Source organism: Enhydra lutris, unplaced genomic scaffold (assembly GCF_002288905.1).
Source record: "Enhydra lutris kenyoni isolate GAN:26980312 unplaced genomic scaffold, ASM228890v2 scaffoldscaffold39, whole genome shotgun sequence".
Lineage (NCBI taxonomy): Eukaryota > Metazoa > Chordata > Mammalia > Carnivora > Mustelidae > Enhydra > Enhydra lutris.
In genome coordinates this window covers 11802312-11826003 of record NW_019154123.1, presented here as the reverse complement: position 1 = coordinate 11826003, position 23692 = coordinate 11802312, and the positions used below count along the sequence as shown (strand labels likewise).

The 23692-nt window shown below is 43.6% G+C and overlaps 1 protein-coding gene across 2 annotated transcripts in view; it reads right to left on the bottom strand.

The window, feature by feature from the left end:
• Positions 1 to 23692, bottom strand: part of LOC111154984 (TBC1 domain family member 5) — a 544655-nt gene that overhangs the window by 5036 nt on the left and 515927 nt on the right. For both annotated transcript variants that reach the window (XM_022514953.1, XM_022514954.1), the window contains 3 exons: positions 18118 to 18217; positions 4041 to 4120; positions 3093 to 3242 (listed from right to left, as the gene is read on the bottom strand). In XM_022514953.1, coding sequence (XP_022370661.1) covers positions 3093 to 3242; positions 4041 to 4120; positions 18118 to 18217 — 330 coding nt within the window. The remainder of the gene's footprint in view (positions 1 to 3092; positions 3243 to 4040; positions 4121 to 18117; positions 18218 to 23692) is intronic.

Here is a 23692-nt window from a genome sequence, read left to right as displayed (position 1 = left end):
GACAGGCAGCTGGCAACACTTCCAGAGGAAATCTGGGCTTGTCTCTCTGAACTACATGTACTTTGGTGACACGGGGGTGGGGGGCTGAGTGGCTAAATAATGGCTCAGGTGCCTCCATCCTCTGACCATTCATTCATCTTTAAAATCTTCAACTGGGAGAAGAGAAAGAGAATTAGCCTGAAGATCACAGCACTAAAGCAACAGGCCTTGAAGTGCCTTGTCTCAAGTTTTAAAGCTGCTTATATTCCAGCAACACATTAATTCTTACAAAACTGAGAAGAGACGCAGAACGTGGCACTCAGGCAGAAAAGGAGGCGATTACTGGCACCAGGACAGTTTGGGAGAGAAAGTCCATCCCCCCATAAGGTGCACCCAGTTGGGGCTGTGCCAGCCTCACAGAGCCTGGAACAGACACGTGCGTGCGGCCTGTCCTCCCCTGCATTTGCACGTGGGGTGCAGGCAAGGCTGGGCGGGATCTCAGCTTCAAACTTCTACCTCCAAAGTGTGGCCGTGGTTCACGTGACCGTTGTCCTGAACTGTTAACCGTGAAACCCTTGACTTCTCACTTCACACAGGGTCTGGGGCTGGAGTGCTGCTTGGTAGAGCTTATCTGAGAAAATGAAAATAGCACGTACAGCAGGCCCCATTTTCAGAGTGGCGTCTCTACTACAGAAATACCGTGATAAGCTATTCACCTTTAGCTGAGAGTGAACACAAGATGCTGAAGAAGGGAAATATGTTCTAAAGCCTGTGCCCGGAAGTGAAGGGGGTTCCTACCATCACTAATTATCTGGCACATTTCTGGGAAACTAGGGAAGGCGAATTATAAATGGTGGGTAACCTTCTATTCCCCATTCCCAGATAAAATCAAGGGCCGACTCAGACAAAGCCCGGTACAGCTGGCAGGGCCTGGATAACCCCCTTCTTTTCGTACCCCTCCTCTCACCTTTATATTGCAGATCACACAATGATGCCCAGATCAGAGGCCTGGCCCTGACTGCCACCCAAGGCTTGGGACAGGCTCCTAAGGAAAGATGTTGGGTCAGGACTTCCTGCCGGGGTGGGGGTGGCGGTTCCTGCATGAGTCTAGTCCAGATTCCCACAAGGCCTCTGATACTCGGCTTTCTGTGGGACTTGCTGCTTCATCCGGGACTTCACTTGCCTGTCCTCCCCTGAAGACGTGAGGAGGGCACTGCTTCCCTATTTTTCCCTTCCTCAGGTAAAACTTTCAGGAAGGTGGGTTTTTATAAACTGTTAACACCCTTGGGGAAGAAAACCCTGGCAGGAATGAGAAAAAAAAAAAAAAAAAGCCCTACAATTTGCCCCTTTCCCACTTTTCTCCTTAACCCTACAGAGGAACAGGGCACAGAAGGCAACGGTGGGGTATCTGGGCACAGAACGGATTGGCGGTGTTTTAAAAGCACAAGCAGAGGCAAAAGGCCTCTTGGATGCTGCTTGGGAGTGCGGCACTGCCAGCACTGGGATGTGTCCTAGCTCATGTCACCAGCGTCACACGGCTAGCACACCAAGCAGGCACACGGGGGTCTGCGGGGGCAACAGGTAGTTCTTATAAATGTTGGAACTGGGAAAAACAAGGGCAAAGTATAATCAAGAAGCTTTAAATGTAGCAAATTCATGAGTGTTTTTGAAAGTTCTTTTTCAGTATTACTTTTCTACATTCAACTACAAAAAAAAAAATCACACTCAATTTTAGAATAAAATTGTCAATTAAAAATGGTTTGGGGGGGTGAGCCTAAGCTCAACAATATTTGAATAAAGAAATGATTATTGAAAAATCAAATATCAGTTTAGGAAGGAGAATCTGGAGGAACCAATCAAATCAAACTTGCAACGTTAACGCTGTATCCATGTGGCCAAAGATGCAGACTAACGGCTCCATGAAAACTTCCCTTTAAAACTGGACAAAATTAGCCACAGAAAGTTTTCTCTTCTTCTTCTTTTTTTTTTTTTTTTGAAAGTTCTCTCTTCTTGAAGAGTACTCTTGGCGGGGATACTCTTAAAACTAAAAAAAAATTCCCATTCTAAAGTATCATTTTGTTTTTTTTTAAACCATAATTTATAAGCATATGAATGCTAGCCTGAGAAAGAGCCTTAGATGAGACTTTGCTAATCTGCATTTTTTGTAAGCCAAAAATATATTATTAGGGATTTTTAGTCCTATCAGAGAAAGCATCGTGAAGAAGCACGGTGGAACTGGAGGCTTGCTGGGGTGGGACAGGAGTTCTGAAAACACCATGCCTGGTGGGCCTGTGCTCCTCCTGGGCCTTCACTGTCTCATTGGTAAAAGAAACAGGACTAAGCCCACAAGGAAGTTCCTGGATCCTTTTTCACTGGAAAAATCTGTGGGTCCACGTTAGATTAAATTACACACAATGTCAACACCAGAGCAGGGGGCAGCAAACTATGGCCCATTAGCCAAATCTGGTCTGTGGGCTCTTCCCCTAGGCTGTCAAGCTGAGAATGGCTTATACATTTCTAAAGGTTGTAAAAACAAACACACCAAATACAAAAACAACTATGAGACACAGACCATATATGGCCCCCAAATCCAAAGATATTTACTATCTGATCCTTTATGGAGAAAGTTTGCTGACTTCATTCCCTTAGAGGATGGACATTAATGAGAAGCCCTTCTCTCCAGACAAAAAGGTAGCCCAAAGAAGTCCACTGAGGACAGCACCAGGAAAGCAGGAACAGCACCTCCTGTGCTAATGGGGGACTGGAGGCATTAGCGGGAGGCCCCCAACCCAAAGCTGTGGCACAGGGGTGGGTTTCTAAGGCCACACAACAGGACTGGCAGGAGGTTTAGGCTAACACTGCTGCATACAGGTCTGTAGGTTGTACATTGCACAACTCTCAGAGAAAATGGTCTCCTGTGGAGTACTGGAGCATGCAATTTGCCTTGCTACACAGCACCTCTGGTTCAGCCACCTGTGGTATCTTATAGTTGAACTTTGCACATGGTAACGTGACATGACTTTGGGAAGGTTTTGTTATTCATAACTTTGAAGACCTTACGTGAATGTGTCCTCAACAAGTTACTGTGACGTTGTTCACCAGAGCTCTTATACCTGCTTGGTGGCCCCAGGCATTTGGTCGCTCTGGTCTTGGCCTTGGCCACTGGAGCAGTAGTGGTCATCTGAGATGGTGATCTGCTCATTCTCCTCAGCTTCCAGCTGACTCTGGTTGAAACGCAGGGAGCCTTTTAGAATGTCTTTGATCTAGTTTTCAAAAAGGAAGAAAATAAGTGACAGAGATGGATGACTTTGTTTTGCAATACTAGCTAAACCTCTTAACATTTAAACTAGGCTTATCACTGACCATTTTTTAATAGTATGGATATGAATATATTCCCATAAGAAAGGAATAACAGAAAAAAAAATCCAGCTCTATCAAAGCCATGGACTTACTAACAACCTAGGAAAATTTCAAAGTCTTGATGGCCAGGTTCTCGCAGGATGAGCCCTGGGTGTCACATCCTGGGCAGTTCTCTTGTAGCAGGAAGTACCACTGCTTACCTACCCAGCCCCACCGAACAGCCCTTAGCTACCAAAGCAGCTGCACCCTCAATGAGCTGTTAAGAACACAGGCAGACATGTGAGAGCAGCACGTTCTTTTCATTAACATGTATGTTCTACACAGCCCTCCAAGGGTTGGGGAAACGTGATCCTTGTGGGTCTGAGGCCTGTCAGGGGTGCGGTGGGGGGGTGATTATTACTCCAAGGACAGCATGGATTTACGGATAAAGAACTGAACCTGCTGCTGGGCCACACAACCCCGGTGCTGGGTGAGGAGCAAACAGAATGGCTTTGGTAAGAGGAAGAAGCAAGGGTGGGGACAGAAAACTAGCTTGGGCTGTAAGCTTGTCAGACAGAATCGCTAGTAGGAACAAGAGGTGTGAGGAGCTGGGGAGTCAGGATGGGCTCCGCCCAGGCTACGGTACGCTGTGCCACAGCGTGCCCTGCCTGACGGGCACGAGGATGGTCAGTGGCTCTCAAAGTCAGATCAAAGAGACATACCTGTTTTAATCCTGCCAAAGAAACCAGAATTTGATCTTCTTTTTCCAAATTTTCTTGTAATATCACATCTTGAATATTTACTGAAAATAAAAGAATGACATTTTATAACTAATGCTCTGAGTGTAACTTATTGGCCAGCCACACCATAACTTGCTTGGAAATTTTTCTGTCCAATTCCATGGCAAGTATTTCACCAAGGGTGGCCTGTTCAGCTGCGGATGGGGTGGATGTAGAGGACAGCAGAGGGGAGCACTGAGCCCAGCATGTACAACCTTCCCACCAAGGTGACACAAACACATTCTTGCAATGACAGATGGGTCTTTATTTCCACTGGGAGACCCGGGCTCCTCCTGCTAACCTCTGCTGTGAATGGCCCAGAGCATGCAGCCAGCCCCTGGGAGAGGCGTTTCAGCTGTGCTTCCTTCACCATCTCATGCTTCAGTGATGTTAACTCACCTCCCTCTCTGAAGACCAGGCTTCAGAGTTAATAAGGATACCATCTTTAAAGATTTAAACAGTAAAGCATGTTGTCAGTTCAACAAAATGGTAAGAATAATGGGACAAACTCACGGAACTACAGGCGCCATCAGGCAACAATGCCTAAGGAGTCAACCTGACATCACCTGGGGTCTTCACAGGAGCTACTTCTCTACGTTCTCTAGGAGGCTCACCCTTCCGGTGAGAAGTCCTCCTTCCAGGCCTGATCTGAGGGATCCAGCAAGTCCGCTGTGACCGCCAGGCTCAGCACTGCACCGAGCTGCCCACCAGGAGGTCCAACACTCAGTGGTCCTCAGTGCTCCCCCACTGCACCTGAGGGAGGCACACAGCCCACTCAAGGGTGGGACCTACCAAGCTCGGATTCTCAGGGGAGAGCAGAGCCCTCTCCCCACCCCAGGGCTGGGCAGGAGAATGCATTGGTCGGGTTACTAAAACACACTTTAAAAAAGATACCTCTATGCATACACCAATTGAATGATCACTACAAGTACGCTTACCCTCCATTAACACCTGCTTTCTGATTTTGTGGCCTTAAAGCACACCTAGGGGTGCCTGGGTGGCTCAGTGGGTTAAGCATCTGCCTTCAGCTCGGGTCCTGACCCCGGAGTCCGGGGATCGAGCCCTGCATCAGGCTCCCTGCTCAGGGGGAAGTCTGCTTCTTCCTCTGCCTGTTGTTGTCCCTGCTTGTCCCTGTTGTCCCTGCTCTCTCTCACTCTTGCTCTATCTCTGGGAGAACAAACAAAAACTTCCTGCCCCATGCTTAGTCATTCACTCAGTAGAGCTGTCCCAGTCTCAACTCGGGACTCCTCAGTTCCATGCCGGGCCCCCTTCAGCCACCAGAGTGATGTATCACTCCCGCTTGCTTACCCCCTGCCCTGCTGGTGACAGCGGCGGAGCTGGCCTGCTGTTCTCTTGGCCTGCAGTCTCTGGGCCCGCATCCGTGTGGACTGGCTCCTCCTCATCGTTTAACTCTGGTCCCTCCCATGTTGCCTCCTCAGAATGGCCTTCCTGCTCATCCAAACTAAGGGAGGCCAGGTCACCCTCTGGTCTCTGGTCTCTGTCTCGCCATCTCTGTTCCTATTTCACTGTTCCACTAGGCGCTTGTCACCAGCTGGCATTATCACACGCATCTGCTGGCTTGCATGTCGTTCATCTACCTCAACAGGATATAAGCTCCGAGACTGTCTGGTTTAGGACTCTACTCTCAGCCCTTAAAATAAGGCTTGCTGCATTTTAGATACACAGTTAAGTACTGACTGACTGAACAAATGTGGCAAAACACTCTTGGAAGTTGCATTTCAAAATACTGCTATGCTAAATATTTCCAAAAGTATCTCCAGTGAAGGAAAAGGCAAAGACTGATACCATCAACGTGAGCCTGGCCGGACAGTTTGTCAGAATCTTCAACGACAGTAAGTCTCTAAACCACACCGACAAGTCCTCTCACACACCATGGAAGAAAAACAGCAGCTTTGATTTAATCAGAAAACGTGACTGTAGTTTCTGGCTAATAATAAAGGCCTGCTTCAAAACAAGAAAGCAAGATGAATGGGAATGGAATAACAGATATAATTAGAGAGGGAATGTTTTCGGTTTCCTTAAAAGCCTGTAACAATTTGTTCTCTCTCAACAAAAAAACAACACAGGATCCACTCAACAAGACATAAAGGACAGCCAACTGGAGAGGACTGACAAGAACCAGTTACATAGGCCTTTCAGAGGATTGAAAAGGTTGCTTTTGTTTTTGTGACAGCCAGGGTTTTTAGGGCAGAGGTCTGAGGGTCTAAGGGCTGCCTGGGGCGTAGTAGTACATACAGCGGAGCGCTGAGTTCTGCCCTCCTGAGCAACAAGGTGGGGCAGATTTCCCAACTTCTGCTGTGTAAGCGGGGGCAGCAGGGGAAGAGCTCCTGGGCCCTGAAAGGACGCTCAGCTAATGGATGCAGGAACACCCCGATGTCTGGAAGAAGCATGGGGGGCTTCTTGGGTCCAAGGAGCTAATGGAGAGGAGGCCACTGGAGGCCATACACAGCAAATCAGGGGGCCGGGCCAAGTGGGGGCCCGCTGCCCTGACTCTATCTGTAGCTCCTGCCTGCCCCTTTGTCTGCTGTGCGACATATCCCCAAGCCAAAGGTTTGGCCAAATTGCCTGGCTCCTGCCTCCAGTTTAATGTGGGGCCCACGGTCAACAGCAACAAGGACCGAAGGCCTTTAGGGTCATAGGCTACAGGCTAACAGGGCAGTCAGTCAGGGGCTCCAGTGGCCACCAAAGCCCGTAACTATGCAGGGTAGAGCTCTCCTCTGAGGCCAACAAAGACCAAGAGGGCACTCAGAGGCCATTCCTCAAATACCAAAGAGACATATGAGCCATCCTAGCCCCCTGACACCATCCTGGCAGGGAGAAGAGACAAAGTGAAGAAACCCGAACTGTGGACATTTGTTCAAATGGGATGGTTAACTTGTAAGAGACCAGGCTGCCTTAAATTGGCAAGTTTAAGCCTTGGACTGCTTGCTGTTGGTGGGAATGGAACTTCAGAGTGAGATTTCTGTGTACCCAAGTTTAAATATATGATTCAGGGGGTGCCTGGGTGGCTCAGTGTGTTAAGCCTCTGCTTTCAGCTCAGGTCGTGATCTCAGGGTCCTGGAATCGAGCCCCACATCAGGCTCTCTGCTCAGCAGGGAGCCTGCTTCCTCTCCCCAACCCCCCACTGCCTGTCTCTGCCTACTTGTGATATCTCTCTCTCTCTGTCAAATAAATAAATAAAATCTTTAAATATATGATTCAGTATCCCATTGGGAAGTAGCAGTGTCTCCCTGAGATCTTACAAAATCATTGGCCACTTTGCCTGAAAATCCCAGGAAGCAAGTCACCCCAGTGTCCTCTTTTGGATGCCACAAACCCCTACTCCAGTAGTGGTGGCCATGAAGGTGGAAGTTATGCCTGTACTGGCAAGCTGGAACAAGAGACAGGCCTAAGTGGGAGTAATGCTCCATGATCTAAAGTCACACTGGATCAGAGCATGAACAGCCAACAAGCTTAGAAGCTCACTGCTATACTGTCTCCTGGGTCTAGAGGTGGGGCCACCCCAGCTCCACCTTCCATTCCTTCCTCATCAACATGTCCCAGATCTCATTCAGGGCAACAACACACGAACCTTCCTTCACAGCCAAGGCTGGTCATGTGACAAAGCTCCAGCCAATGAGGTGTAAGAAAAGTCCCTGGATGGAACTTCTGGAAAGCTCCTCACTGGGTCTGACTCAGTTTGTGCCTTTTGGACCTTTACACTTCCCACTTTTGCTACCTGAAATGCTGGCAGGTGCCCCACAAGTCATCTTGAAAGCATGTCGATGAGGATGCCAGCTTAAGGACTGTGGGCAGGAAACCAGAGGGAGCCTGGGGCACTGGGCACATCACGGAGCTGCTACCCTTGCTTGGACTGCCCACCTTCTGGCTTCTTTTAGTTATTAAATCAACACAAAACTTCCTGATTTGTTTATTCTACTGCATTTTGGGTTTATATTTGTGTCCAAATTTCCCTTTTTTAATAAGGATACCAGTCACTGGATTAACTAAGTACGACCTTGTCCCAACTTGATTATATTTGTAAAGACCCTATTCGCAAATAAGGTCACATTCTTAAGTTCCAGCTGGACATGAAATGGCAAAGTGGGGGGTGGGGGCTGGAGAACACTATTCGACCCAGTACAGCAGCCAAACTGCCTCACTGTTCACAGGATACAGACCATCAACTCCTCTAATGAAAGGGGAATGAGACAGCCCCACCAATCATCCCTGCATGCAGAGTCCGATCTCAAGTTCCAGGCCACTTCCAGCCTGCTGTGCAATGTGGCTGGCCAAGAGTACACCCAGGGAGGGAGAAGAGCCCAGAGCCTCAGTATCCTCAGCGGTAGACCCTTACCCAGAATTCTTTAGCCTTATTTTTAAGACAAGATCAAAGATTACCTTTCAGAATCTGATGGAAACCAGGACCTTCTGTCCCCAAAACCCACATTATCTATATAATGTTCGTTTACTCTTAAGGACAAATCTCTGTTATAATCAACTAAGCTGCCTAGTCTCATTTTAAGAAATCCAGCATAAAGAAATCAAATTAAAACAAAAGGGCACTTGTGGAGGCTGTTAAATGTTTTGAATATAAGAATTCTGACTTTACTAACAAAGTACTGGCCATGTAAATTCTTTGCCTAATCAGTTCAACTACATATTGATTTAAGGCAGCATTTATGAACATTCTACTAATATGTAAGTTCTCAGTAACAAATTTACTGCTTTAAGCTGCACCTTCATGTAAAAACAGAAAAACATAATATTTTTTTCTTGCCTTTAAACATTAAACGCAGAAATTGAAATGTTTAAATTTCCAGTGCAATGCACATTTTTTCTTATAGCAAAAGCAGAATAAATTATGAGATAAAGGCTCTTTTTGTTTCTGAGTAGAAAGAAGATTATGTTCTTTATAATCTTCTATTTAAGTTTTATATATTGTAGATGCTACAGCACTGAAACTAAAGGGGGAAAATCTCACAGAACTACTTCTGTGGAAATTACACAAAAATCTCATCAACATAACAGTTCCATTGTGACTCCACTGTTTCTAAAGAGGTGTCAGCACCACAGAAACAGATCTCTAAGAGTAATGGAAATGGCACACAAACTGGTTTTTACAATTTCTTGAAAATCTTTTTTCTCTAATGCTAGAATAAAAGTGTTTTATTTGAATGGCTGGTACAAAAGGTAACATAAGCCCATATTCATTAAGAAGGGAAGCAGACATGAAATCAAAGCAGAACTAGCATCTATCTGTAGTAGAGGTGAAATTTAGCTTCCTTTTGCCTGGGAGTAATACCAGAACCTTCCTCCAAGATAAAGGTAAATAAAAGGTAAGTTAAAAGGTAAACAAACAAAGAAGAATCAATAAATTAGCACAGTACCTCACCCACTACAGAAGCTCAGGACTCAGTACCTTTCATTCTGCCATGGCAACATTACCTTATTTGACTATTCCAATGACCATTCTCAATGAGTACCATCATCCCATTACAGAAAAGGGAGCCACGCTCAACAATCCCCAGTCTGTCATCTGAAGTCTCCTGACAGGAAAGTGTTAGAGCTAGGACTAGATTCCAGCTCATCTTGACTCCTGAGCTCCCCAAAACTTACACACACAGCACTGATGGAGGGGCCAGAGAGAGACATGAAGAGGCACAGGATGGGGTCTTACCACTGACAGACTGCCTACTGATGCCAGTGCCCTTTCTTTGGTGGTGGAACTGACCTAAGTTAAGTCAGCCAGTATGACAGGAAGTCCCCTACATGCAAAACAGATGGCTCTATCATTTCTACCAGAACTTTCCAGAGCACTGGCACTAGCATTAAACAGCTTGAACTTTGATGACCTTGGGCAGAGATCTTTGTATCACTAAACCCATCAGTAATGGGGGCAATACCTATCTTACAGGGTTGCTGGAGAGATTCGATGGGATAATCAAAGTGGTCCACTTCTAGCATGCTGCTCACTATTTCTATTATTGGTTAGTATGCCCCCTCCCCCCCGCCGTTTCCCATTACCTCAAATATCCAGATAAATGGATTCTGCTCTTTGAGGTTATCTCATCTCTGACAGACATTTAGTTACCTTGACCTCAGACAGTCTCATAAAAGGGACTGTCCCAGACTTTAAAGAGGAAACATGCAGGCTGTTACAAAATGGAGGGGTCACATGGAGGGTTGACCTAGGGTCACGTGTGATCAGAATGGTAGTGGCTGAAGAAGTGGCTATGAGTCAAGGAGTAGGGGCAGACCTGTAATTTGTCACTAGTAGCTTTGGCAGCACTGTTGACAAAGGAATTTGTGTTCCTAGTGTGTATGCCATGGTTGGGAGATCTTGGGAGAGGACAGATTCAGTAGAGACTGTGGGCGGCAAATTCATTCTTTAATAGATTGTGTGCATTTGTGTCTCTGCAAATGCCATTTCCCTTCTAGAAGACCCTCCTAGCCTCCTTCCAACACCACACCCTTCTTTGCTTCCAAGTTGACCTTAAAACTGTGTTCAAGCATTGGCTTTCTATTAACAGTCTTCCCTCTGAAAGCATCTGGTTGTTTGACTCTCTTCCTCCTCCATCTTTTGCTCTTGGAACTGTATTCACACATGAGGTTCAAAAATTAAAGTCTCCTGACTCTTTCTCTTTTAAATAAATAAATAAATATCTTTAAAAAGGGGGAGGCAACTGAGGCAACTGGGTGGCTCAGTCAGCTAAGTATTTAACTCTTGGTTTTGGCTCAAGGTCATGATCTCATGGGTCAGGGGATCGAGCCTCACCTCTGGCTGGGGCTAGGCTGAGCATGGAGACTGCTTAAGATTCTCTCCCTTCCCCTCCCTGCACTCTCTTTCTCTCAGATAAATAAAATATTAAAAAGAAAAAAAAAGATTAAAGTCTCCTGAAACTTCACAGTTCTATGTGGCAAATTGTGGACTGAACATCTTTTGGTTTCAGATGTGGTACTCTGTTCACTATATCCCTATTACTCCAGAACCTCACTGGTCCCTGCCAATGTTTCTAAGGCACTCTGGGAGGACTTTGGTTTCATGTGACACTTTAGGTATTTCTAATGAGGTATATTCTCCTTGGTGACCTTGTGCTCACATCCTCTCTCTCCCTACTTTGAAGTTCGACACCTTCCATATGCTCTGAGCTCAAATTTAGAATGCCAATCTTCACTTCACTCTACCTTCAATCTACTTCTCCTAGAACCTCTTTTTACACCTGGGAGCAGGTACTCAGTAAATACTGGCTGAATGAACAAAGCAGGGCTTTCCCACCAGCAACAGGGCGGATTATTACGTCCTGAGTAATTGATGCAAGTGAGATATTTCTCAGGTGAAGAAGTAAGAGATATTAACATGCTCAACCAGATCTCTGACTGAGAAGTGATAGGGGCAGATAAAGGGAAATAACTTTCACTGATGATTTCTCAAGAGCCACGTACTGAGTCAGGCACTTTATGCTCCGTATTTTCTTAAAAAGCAAAAGCAGATCACACAGAAAATATAACCAAGGGTCCTATTTTGCCTCCAGCTGCCAGAATGACTGAAGGCCCTAAACTCAGCACCGGGAAGGAGCATTTAGTTAGGAAAATCCAAGGGTAGGAATAAGCAAACACATGTTTTACACTTAAGATTAGTTTTTATTAATAATGCATTATAAGTTAATTAAAAAAAGATTAGTTTTTGTTGTCAATTAATAATTCTCTTAAGTAAAACTGAGTGTGCTTAGCAGAGTTAGACATCTTTACTTATCTCTATCATTTGGCACCTTACTCTCTTAGGATTTACCACCCTGCCAGCCAGGGAGTGTCATAGAAGCATGACTCCTCACAGCAAAATCTATTATACTCATGATATAGCTGAGGGTCAGCCAGAAAGAAAGGCTTTACGTATATTTTTAAATGCAAACAGTCTCCAAGCTCCAGTAATGGCTAGATGCCTTTGCCAGAAGACGTACTTCTAAAAACAGGAGAAACACAGGTAGGGCCTTACTAAAAGGAAATACCCAAGGTTCTGCCATCAGACTGACTCATTTGGAAGCAATGAGACAGGAGGGCAGTTGGAGTTAGACTGACCTAAAATCACATCAGTCAGTCAAATAAGATCCTGTGAACTGGGTTTAAGATGGATATAATTTTTTGTGAATTTTAGGCAATAAAGGCTTTGCTGATAGGATGGTCTAGTGACAGGTAAGTGCTGCTACTCAGCTGGTATTTAAACATGGCCCAAGGCAGTGAACATTAGCCTTCTTATTTGGATTTCACCTTCCCCTATGCACAAGCTCTATGCTTAGCATGGAATGCTTGTGGTGGCCATGAAATCCTTGAGCTTTCAAGCAAATCCTTGAGCTTTCTTGTTTCCACAAGAGGGGGTAGAACAAGTCTTTCGTCTACTGGGTCATTTGCTGGAGAGGTCCCGGACTGGAGGGCATGGAAAGGCAGCCTGATATGGAAGGCTGAGAACAGGCTATGCGGCCTGACCATTTGAGAAAGAGGAAGGACTTGGAAATTATGTTTTAAAAAAGAGAGGGAGAGCTATTCAGTGTGAGTTCCTCCTGTGGAAGAGCATGTGGGAACATGGGACACAGCCAGAAAGGGGGAAACAAAATGATGAAAGATGGACAGTCTCTACCGAGGCCATGGGATCAGAGCTGTGGTATCTTCACCCAGGAAAGGATAAGACAGTGTATAATTTGCTGAGTTTTTCTAAATAGGTATAGGGTTGGTAGAAGAGAGATGCTGACCAGTTGTTCCAAGTCTTCTGATCATAAAACTGAGGTGGGGGTAGGAAAAGCCTTTACTACTAGAATAGAACAAGTTCAAAGCGGCTGAAAACAGAACTGAATTTCAGATGATTGAAGGCTCCACCAGAATAGCAGGGGAGGTTGTGCGCTGTCTGCCCACAGAACTCAGCTGCACGTGTGCCTGAAGTGTGGAGTTAGGAATACATTAATAGGATTATGAATATATTCATTTAGTTCTACCCACATAATTTTAAGTTCTTTTGCTCTCTGCTACTTGAAGACTGTCATGGGCCAGTAACGTTAGGTCACCAGGAGGCTGTGAGAAATGCAGAACTTTAGGCCTCCGAGCACACCTACTGAATCAGAAATTGGCATTTTAACAAGATTCTCAGGTGAAGGTATCTTTTCCTTTTACAGAGGATGATGCTACCCACAATTAAAAGCAGTATTTAAAATTCTCAATATAATTATGAAAACTTTTTATCACAGTGTGACTGACAGAGAGGAAGCTGTCTGGTGATCACATTTTCCTTCCCTGTTTTTCAAATGCCGTAAGTTAATTGCCTTATTGAATGTTTCTAAAGATGTCCATTGAAAGTCGTTTTTATAAACATGAGAAAAATCAGATTTATAAAGTTCTTACGGAAACAAATAAACTGATTTCCAAAACTGGCCTCCTCTTCCAGCTAATGCTTACATAAATATTATGACAAGTGCAAAGCCAGCAATGCCATGTGCAACCAAACGGCAGAGGATCTGGTCCCTCTACTGACTCAAGGGGGGCCTCAGCAGAGGCATCAGTGAAAGAGAAGCCAGGGACTGGAACTGGGTCTGGACGTGTGGTGCGTCACGAGCTAGGTGTGTGTCTCTCATCCTTCCAGGACCTTGGTCTCCTTGTCTGTGGAACTGTGAACTGCTGCGCTGGCTTCTACAGCTACCACATGTTCAGCATTCTACAGTCCTGGGAGATACAGCATTCTGGGAAACCTAACTGCTCTTGATTCCCTGCACTGTTGCCCTGCCTCCTGTTGCCAGGAACCACCCACGAAAGGACAAGCTGCTGGAAACCACTGTCTGTCTATATGGCCAAGAAAGGACTGGAAATACCTCTCCTGGGAGTAGGCAGGTGCGGGTTTTAGGGCGGGTGGGGTGAGCAGCTCATGCTCCCTGTAAACAGCTGGGAGCTCAGCCCAGCTGCTCACAGATCAGAGAAGCATGGGCTCCTCACCCACGTGCAATTATGTGTAAAAGACGGCAAATCTAAAAATAGCCTGCACTCAGCCGCAGAGGTTAATACTGTCAATGGCTTTTAACTCAACTGTCAGGATGACAGGAAGGGGAGTAACTATAGCAACAGAAAAACGAACATGTAAAACAAGTCTTCTGAAGTTGACAGGAAAGTTAGGTTTAACAAAACATGTATTTTTAATTCCCGTCTCTCAGTCTTTGAATTCAAGCAGTTCAATTATGTGGAAGTAATAAAATTAGAATTTTGGTCGAGTTTCGATAAAATAAATATTCCTTTAGTTTTGGGTTCCAGGACCATAAGGAAAGAACTGCTAACCTGTCAATGTCATTAATCTCTATAATTAAAGGACCATTTGAACAAATGCCTTGGTATAATTTTTAACTGAGAGGTTTTTCTCTGTATTTGTTCTGGCAGTTATAAAAAAAGCCTTGAACTGTACTTGACATTTTAAGGCATTACTGCATGTCTGATGAAAATGAAGGATGAAATGGAATTGTCTTGAAATGAAAGGAACTTACTGAAAACAATTAACATTGGGAGAAGACACAAAGAAATACCTGCTGGAACAAGTTTCTGAGGCAGTTCTCACAGCCACCGTGGTAGCCTGTGGCCCAGGGCAGGATGGAGGCCCAGCAGCGCTCATGTCAAGGAGGCCACGTCATTCTGTTCGGCTATAGCTATTCTTGCTCAAAGAGTTCACACGCCTCATCTTAGGACCAACACATCCTAAATTCTAGCATCTTTCCAAATCGTTTGATAAAGGAATATTTAGTTAGGTGCTGGGGAATTTGGTATTGGTCAGGAGTTAGGGGAGAGAATTTGTGTTGAAAACCCAACTCTGGGCCATGCCCTGTGCTGGGCTTTAAAAACACATTCATCTTGGCAGCAAACTGGCAAGGTAGATAACTGGGTCTCCACTGTATATATATATGAAGACATGATCCTAAGCAGGTCGGGCTAAAAAGTGACAGAGTCTGTTCTCACCCTGTGTCCGTCTGCTGCCACACAAGGCTGCTTTTCCTAACACTGGATACACTTCCACCTGACTCTTGCCTGGAGTGTAAAGAGGGCCCTTCAGGCACTTCAGCCATTTACAGACTCTCAGTGGCTGTGCTGCATTTCCCAGGCATTAAAAATTGGGCCTCCTGGAGAGTCCCCCTGTGATCTTCCTTTTATCCAGACCATCACTGTTAGTGATTATTTTCGCATCAAATATATCCTTTTTTGCTACCTGTCTTCTCCCTTAATAATACAGCACGAACATCTCCTTAAGTTAATAAAAAACTGTATTAATATTTAATATTAAGATTACATTACACTATGTTATCATCAGTCACTTACTAATATGTTTTTCAGTTGTTCGAATGTTGTACTGCTTTAATAATCAGTAAAAATAGAAAATATCATATGGAAAAAAGTACTAGGGTACTGAAGTCATTTTTAAAGGCAATACAGTAAGCCAAAAAGTAAATCAAGAGCTTCACCTTAATTAATCTTTTTTTATCTTTCTCTAATTTTTGCTTGGAACCAAAATTGCCTACAACACAGGAATACCCTTCAATAAACCAAATGTCATAATAGGCAGGTGAAATGAAATTCATCTGTGGGCCCAGGGCCCAGAATTCTTTGTAGCATCTTTTGACCCTACTTTAAAAAGGCAGTCCTGCTATTTATATGGAGAAAAGAAGTTGACAGCTATATGAAGGGATTCTGGCTGAAAGTGAAACGTACACACAAAAACAAATTTAGTTTTGCGGTTAGTTGAAAATTCACATCTGGTATGGGCTTTTCTTTAATTAAAGTGTTTCCCCCTCCCATGCAATGAGAAAATACTCTTACAGTGCTGACTGAGAGACCAAATTCAGAGCAAAAGCTCTTTGAACATTCTGAGGCTTAAGTAAAGCTGCTTTAAAAGCTGCTATGTGGACCAAACAACTTAGAAATTTCCTAACAGGATTTTCTAGAGTTCCAGGAAATCTTTCTCTCAGTCACTTCTTTGTTCTCCTACTTTGGTCAAAACCCAAGTCAAGCAATACAAGGTCACCCACACAGCCAGAGAAGCAAACATACACATATACACCCATCCACACACTTGCTTTAGAATTAAAATTATATTGAACGAAAATGAGTTATATAATATATATTATTTATATATAAACTATCTCTCTTCATTACTTCTTTTTGATACATTTTAAAGTGAGATGCTATGAGGGGTGCCTGGGTGGCTCAGTCGTTTAAGTGTCTGCCTTTGGCTCAGGTTGTGATCCCAGGGTCCTGGGATGGAGCCCTGCATCGCACTCCCTGCTCAGATCGCTCTCCCTCTCCCCACTGCTCATGCTGTCTCTCTGGCTATCTCTCAAATAAATCTCTCAAATAAATAAAATCTTAAAAAGAGATAAAGTGGGATGCTATGAGATTCTTGAAAACTTAGTTTTATCTGAATTTTTAAAAAATGATCATAATGAAGCATATAAATGAACCGCTGTGCCAGGGGCAGATCAGATGTGACAAGGGTAACAGTTCTTGCTGTGATAAGAGATACTACCCTTTTGATCACCTTCTGGGGTTACTCCAGTTACTTCCCCTCTTGAACTCTTTCTCTGAAGGAGTGGTCAAGAGAGGAGAAATAGCTGAGGCTAGAACGGGGCCCAGCCAGCTGCTTAGTAAGACACTGGTAGACAACTAGCCACTGAAGCCAAACACCTCCCCAACCATAAGAGAACATGAACTCCTTGCTAGAGGCCAGTACAGGTCAGGCCACACTTAAATGACAGCTGTTTTGACTGCGTGTAATGGACTCATGACCCAACAGACCGAGATATCAGTGGAGTCCAAGGAAGAGAGTCCACCTTCTGCAAAGGCCCCACAGATGGTCTACTCCTAGGACCCCTGCAGGGGGAAGGGGCCTCAGTGGATTCTTTGATTTCCCCTCATAAGTGGGATGCATCCTGATTTCTTATACTACTTGGTATTGCCATTTGTCCACACTCACACAGCATCATATTGGCCCTTGCCATTACAGTATATGTTTTATTTTTCCTAATCTGTTCGCAAACCACAGATGCTAGACACTGAAGAATGGAAAAAGAAAGGATGCCCATAAAAGGGCTGAAAAACACTAATAGTCTGCATTCTAAAGTTCTGCAAGCAGAACAGTCGCTAAAGCAAAACATACATGATCCAGCAGAGACCATTTCTAATACAAAATACAGAACTTTCACAAATGTAGAGAATAATGCCTGAAGACTTTCTAATGTGACATATGTATGACTCACATGTAAATGAAACTTCAAACTAGGACATTTCTTAGAATATAAGCAGTCAAAAGTAAGAAAAGGTCATGTGGTCCTGACATGCATTTCAGGTTGGTGGTTAAAAACATGTATTAAAAAAATATATAAAGCACTGTCAAAATCCTGATCACATTGGTAATTACAGACAGGCTGGCACAACAGTAGAACTATTTGATCTCAAAAGCTCAACAGTTCTCCTTTTTTTTTTTTTTTTTTAAAGATTTATTTATTTGAGAGAAAGTGTGTGCGTGAGCTTGGGAGGAGGAGGGGCAAGGAGAGAGGGAGAGAGTCTTAAGCAGCCTCCACGCTGACCGTGGAGACCAACGTGGGGCTTGATCTCAAGACCCTGAGATCATGATCTGAGCCGAAACCAAGAGTTGGACACTTAACCAACTGTACCACTCAGGCGCCCCTTGAAAACTCAACATTTCATTTTGGTTTGAGGTAGACAGTTATTTACAAAAGTGTAGCAGCTGAGAATTGAAATCTATGGTTAAACTACTTGATTTTGAATCTCTACTCTATTTACTAGTGACATAATCTTGAGAAATTTTACTAATCTTTCTGTGCTTCAGTTTCCTCATTTGTACAATGTGGACAGTAACAGGACCTCTATCAGAGTGCTGCTGTGAGGATTAATGAGATGATACACGTGAAAAGTTTAACACAGGGCCAACTGGATACTGTTGTTATGACTATCATTACTCCCAGGGCCAAAGTAGCTCACTCACCAAGATGAGTGTCCATCACCTTTGCACAGTATTTGCACATGGCATCCAGGTCATTCAACTGCCCTTGAAGGAAGGAAATTTGGGCTTCTAATTCTTCTTCCTAAAATGAAAGGGGTAAAGATATGGAAATTTTATTTTATTTTTAAAGATTTATTTATTTTAGAGAGAGAGACAGAAAAAGAGAGAGTGTGCACACTTGAGTTGGAGAGAGGGGCAGAGGGAGAGAATCTTCATGCAGACTTTCCACTGACCACGGGGCGCGATGTGGGGATCAATCCCAAGAACCATGAGATCATGATCTGAGCTGAAACAAGAGTCAGACTCTTAACCGACTGAGCCAGCCAGGTAACCCAGCATGGAAATTTTAAAAAATTCAAATAAAATCCCCCAAAATCTCCAAGTGACCTAGACAATTTTAAAGACACACAGTGTTTTTTCAGTCATAGACAGACAAAAGAAAATAGCAAATAAACAAAAGCAAACTCACCATTGCTACCCCTAGCAAAATAAGAGAAAGGATAAAGTGGAGTTTTAAAAAAATCTGGACATTTTCTAATTGAATGCAAGCTTTGTGCCACATGTAAATGCTTACCCATAAAACCCTGTTCCAAAAAGAGTCCATACAGTATCTTCAAAAACTGGGCCAGATAAACTGGGAGAATAAATGCGATTTCAGTGTACCCTACTCCCTATACATCTGGGTACAAGATAATCTCTTAAGAGTAAGATTTCCCAAAGCACTTGGAAAAGTTTTGCCCCTACAGCCTTACATTTCCCCTTTTGATATGTATGATACTAAAGAATTTTACTTATGTGATTGTTTCTAGGAAAAAATACTCTGGGTTGGGGCGCCTGGGTGGCTCAGTGGGTTAAGCCGCTGCCTTCGGCTCAGGTCATGATCTCAGGGTCCTGGGATCGAGTCCCGCATCGGGCCCTCTGCTCAGCAGGGAGCCTGCTTCCCTCTCTCTCTCTCTCTGCCTGCCTCTCCGTCTACTTGTGATCTCTCTCTGTCAAATAAATAAATAAAATCTTTAAAAAAAAAATTAAAAAAAAAATACTCTGGGTTGAATAATTCTCTAAATGACAATCTAACTGTAACAACAACAACAACAACAAAGAACATCTTTGTTTTTTAAGGAAAAAAACATACATGCAAAAAAATTGGTCAAGGAAATTTAGAAGATTAAGAGATCTTTTTCTCAAAGCAAGAGAATATAGGTATACCCTAGAGATATTGTGGGTTTGGTTCCAGAGCACTCCAACAGAGTATTAAAATAAAGTGAGTGAAATGAATTTTTTGGTTTCCTGGCGCATATAAAAATTGTGTTTGCATAAATTTTTAAAAAGCTATGTTTACACTATATTGTAGTCTATTAAGTGTGCAATAGCATTATGTCTAAAAAACAATGTATATACTTTAATGTGGGGCACCTGGCTGGCTCAGTCAGTAGAGTATGTGATTCTTGATTCAGGACTGTAAGTTTGAACCCCATGTTGGATGTAGAGATTACTTAAAAACAGAATCTTTAAAAAAATATTGCTTAAAATGTTAACCATCATCTGAGCTTTTTGCTGTAAGGACTCTTGTCTCCACATTGATGGCTGCTAACTGATTAGAATGGTGGTTGCTGAACGCTGGGTGGCTGGGGCAATTTCTTAAAATAAGGTAACAATGAAGTCTCCCATATTGACTGACTCTTCCTTTCCTGAACACTTTCTCTGTAGCACGCAATGCTGTTTGATAGCATTTTACCCACAGTAGAACTTCTTTCAAAATTGGAGTCAATCCTCTCAAACCCTGCTGCTGCTTTATCAACTCGGTTTATGTGATAATCTAAACCCTTCATTGTCATTTCAATAATCTTCACAGCATCTGCACCAGAAGATTCCATCTCAAGAAACCACTTTCTTTGCTCATCCATAAGAAGCAACTCCTTATCATCTGTTAGTTTTATCGTGAGATTGCAACAGTCCAGTCCCATTTTCAGGCTCCACTTCCAATTCTAGTTCTCTTGAATTTCTACCACATCTGCAGTGACTTCCCACTGAAGTTCTTGAATGTCTGAGAGTCATCTGCGCGTGCTGGAATCAGCTTTTTCCAACCTCCTGTTAATGTTGATATTCTGACCTCTTCCTATGCTCTATTAATGTTTTTAATGGCAAGAAAGAATGGTGAATTCTTTCCAGAAGGTTTTCAATTTACTTTGCCCAGATCCATAAGAATCACTCTCAATGGCAGCTGGAGACTTACAAAATGTATTTCTTAAATAGTAAGACTTAAAAGTCAGATTTGCTCCTTGATCCATGGGCTGCAGAATGGATGCTGTGAATGGATGCGGCCAAGAGAACAACATTAATCTTGTACATTTCCATCAGTGCTCTTGGGTGACCAGGCACATTATCAATGAGTAGTAACATTTTGAAAGGAATCTTTCTTTTTTCCTGAGCAGGAGGTCTCAGGAGTGGGCTTAAAATATTCAGTAAACCATGTTATAAATGTGCTGTCCTCCAGGCTTTGTTTTTTCATGTACAGAGCAGTCAAGAGCAGAGCTATCATGATTCTTAGGGGCCCGAGGATTTTCAGAATGGTCATTGAGCACTGGCCTCAACTTCCAGTCAACAGCTGCATTTGCCCCTAATGAGAGTCGGTCTGTTCTTTGAAGCTCTGATGTCAGGCACTGGCTCCTTCTCTGTAGCTATGGAAGTCCTAGGTGGCATCTTCTTCCAACAGATGGCTGTTTTCATCTGCAATGAAAATCTGTTCCTTAGTGCAGCCGCCTTCACTAGTTATCTTAGCTTGATCTTCTGGATCTCCTGCTGCAGCTTCTACATCAGCACTGGCTGCTTCCCCTTGCACTTTGATGTTATGGAGACGGCTTCTTCCTTTAAATCTCATGAATCCCCCCTCTGTTGGTGGCAAAGTTTTCCTCTGCAGCTTCCTCACCTCTCCCAGCCTTCAAAGAATTGGAATGAGTCAGGACCTTGCTCTGGTAGACTTCAGCTTAAGAGAATGCTGTAGCCGGTTGCCGGTTTGATCTTCTCTCCAGACCACTCAGACTTTCTCACTATCAGCAATAAGGCTGTTTCACTTACTTATCTTTTGTGTATTCACTGTAGCCACACTTCTATTTTCCTTCAAGAACTTTTCCTCTGCATTCACAACTTGGCTATCCGTGTGGCACTGGAGGGCTAGCTTTTGGCCTATCTCAGCTTTCAACATTCCCCTCTCACTAAGCTTAATCATTTCTAGCTTGTGATTTAAAATGAGTGTGACTCCTCTGTTCATGTGAACACATGGATGTCACTGTAGAAGGTTATGAATTGGCCTAATTTCAATACTGTGTCCCAGGGAACAGGGGGCCCAGAGAGGGGGAGATAGATAGGGAAATGGTCAGTCAGTGGAGCAGTCAGAACACACACATTTATTAAGTGCATTCTATCAAATGTGTGCAGTTTGTGGCACCCCTAAACACTTACAATAGTAACATGAAAGATCACTTACCACAGATCACAAAAAATACATTTATGATGAATAAGTCTGAATGAAATATTGCATGAATTACCAACATGTGACACAAAGACATGAAGTGAGCAAATGCTGTTGGAAAATGGTGCCAATAGATAGACATGCTTGATGCAAGATTGCCACAAACCTTCAATTTGTACAAAATGTAATATCTGCAAAGCACAGTAAAACAAAGTATGCCTGTAATCCTCATCCTGTAGGAATTTATTTTTTATTTTTTATTTTTTTAAAGATTTTATTTATTTATTTGACAGAGAGAGAGATCACAAGTAGGCAGAGAGGCAGTCAGAGAGAGAGGAGGAAGCAGGCTCGCTGCTGAGCAGAGAGCCCGATGCAGGCCTCGATCCCAGGACCCTGGGACCATGACCTGAGCCGAGGGCAGAGGCTTTAACCCACTGAGCCACCCAGGCGCCCCCTGTAGGAATTTAAAACCAAGTTCGTTAGAATACAAAGGAGGGATGTTGCTAGAGGTGGAATAGGCTAGAAAATTGATTTTTCCAGTTTTAGGTGCTTATTCTTTCACATAAGAATCTTCTGAGTTGTTAAAAAGAAAGCAGGAGAAACTTAATGAGATCTGCTTTTTTTTTTTCTTAGTGATAAAGTACAATTTGACTTATAGATGGAAATTAGCAGTTGAAAAGGTTACCTGTAGGTGTATTACATTTTAGCAATACACAATGCAGCACAGAAAAGCATTGTTTTTAACTACTGCATAGGGAATGAGCCTTTAGAAATATGCACTTAAAAGACTGACACAGAAAACAGACATAGCAGTAGCTCTAAAACCAAATTATCGTAAAATGCCCACTGTAGGATACACCAGCACCAATCGTGCTCTTTACATTCAGCGCCAAGAGCAGCAGCCTTTCCTCTGATGCTCAAATAATGACCAGAAGAAACTCAGCCAAGAAATGATCAGAGGGGCTGGGGGGTAAGCAGGTGTCACCTTCCTAACCCTTTGGCCAGGCTTTGAGATGGAAAGGGATGGGGAGTTTCAGGGCATTTTTCTTCTCCCTTTTCTCCTTTGTTTCTGCATAGGCTTGAGTTTTTCCTGTTCTGTCAGGGCGCTAGGAATTAGGGAGAGAAGGCTGCATCCGCTAGTTAACTATGGTTATGGTTAGTCTCCAAGATGGCCACCACCAATTTCTTCTCTCCCTCAGTGTATATGCTGTTCCCCTCCTTGAGAGGGAGTAGTATCTATTTTCCCTCCCCTTGAATCTGGGATGGCCTTGTGACCTGCCTTGACCCAGAGAATGCAGTAAAAGTCACACTGTCAGCTCTGGACTAGTGTAAGAGGCCTGACAACTTCTGCTTCTTTCTGCTAAAGGAAGATAGCTACTAAGTTGTAAAGAAGTTCAGGCTATTACTGAAAGAGAAAAGAGAAAATATGGAGAGGAAGAGGCCATGGGAGAAGCACTGAGGTTCTAGACATGGAAATGAAACCTTCTGGGACCTTTTGATGCAATCCATATGAAGCCAACTAATGAGTGACTCAGTCAACATCACAGGAAGCAGAACAGCCCAACCAAATGCCTGACCATAAACCTATGAGAAGAACCTGTGTTGTTGTCGTAGGGAGTGGGATTTTAGAGTGGTGTGTTATGCAGCAGCAGATAACTGAAACAGGGGTAGAACGGACAGAATACTACGTTGGTACATGGCACGAGGAAATCATGAGTATTATTTCTGGTCCTGCCATTAAGAAGTCATGTGACCCTAAGAAATCCTCACCCAATCTGGGCCTAAATTCAGTAGTGTTTGGAGAAGATATAAATCAGACACTTTGCTTCCAAAGAGCTTACAATCTTGTAATCAGAACAGAAGTGTTCTAGAAATTACTGAAGTATGAGGTAGAGTACATCCAAGTCTTATAATAAGAATAATTGTTTCGGAAATCCTGGTCCCCTCTACTGAACAAGTCACTTTTTCAGTGGGTTACAGACAATAACCCAGCTGGATGAGCTCAGAACTGTAACAAGATCAGAGCCTGGCAGTCTTTTTTAAAAGAAGGGGGCCTATCAGTGGTTTAAGTTTCTCTTTACATGTGGC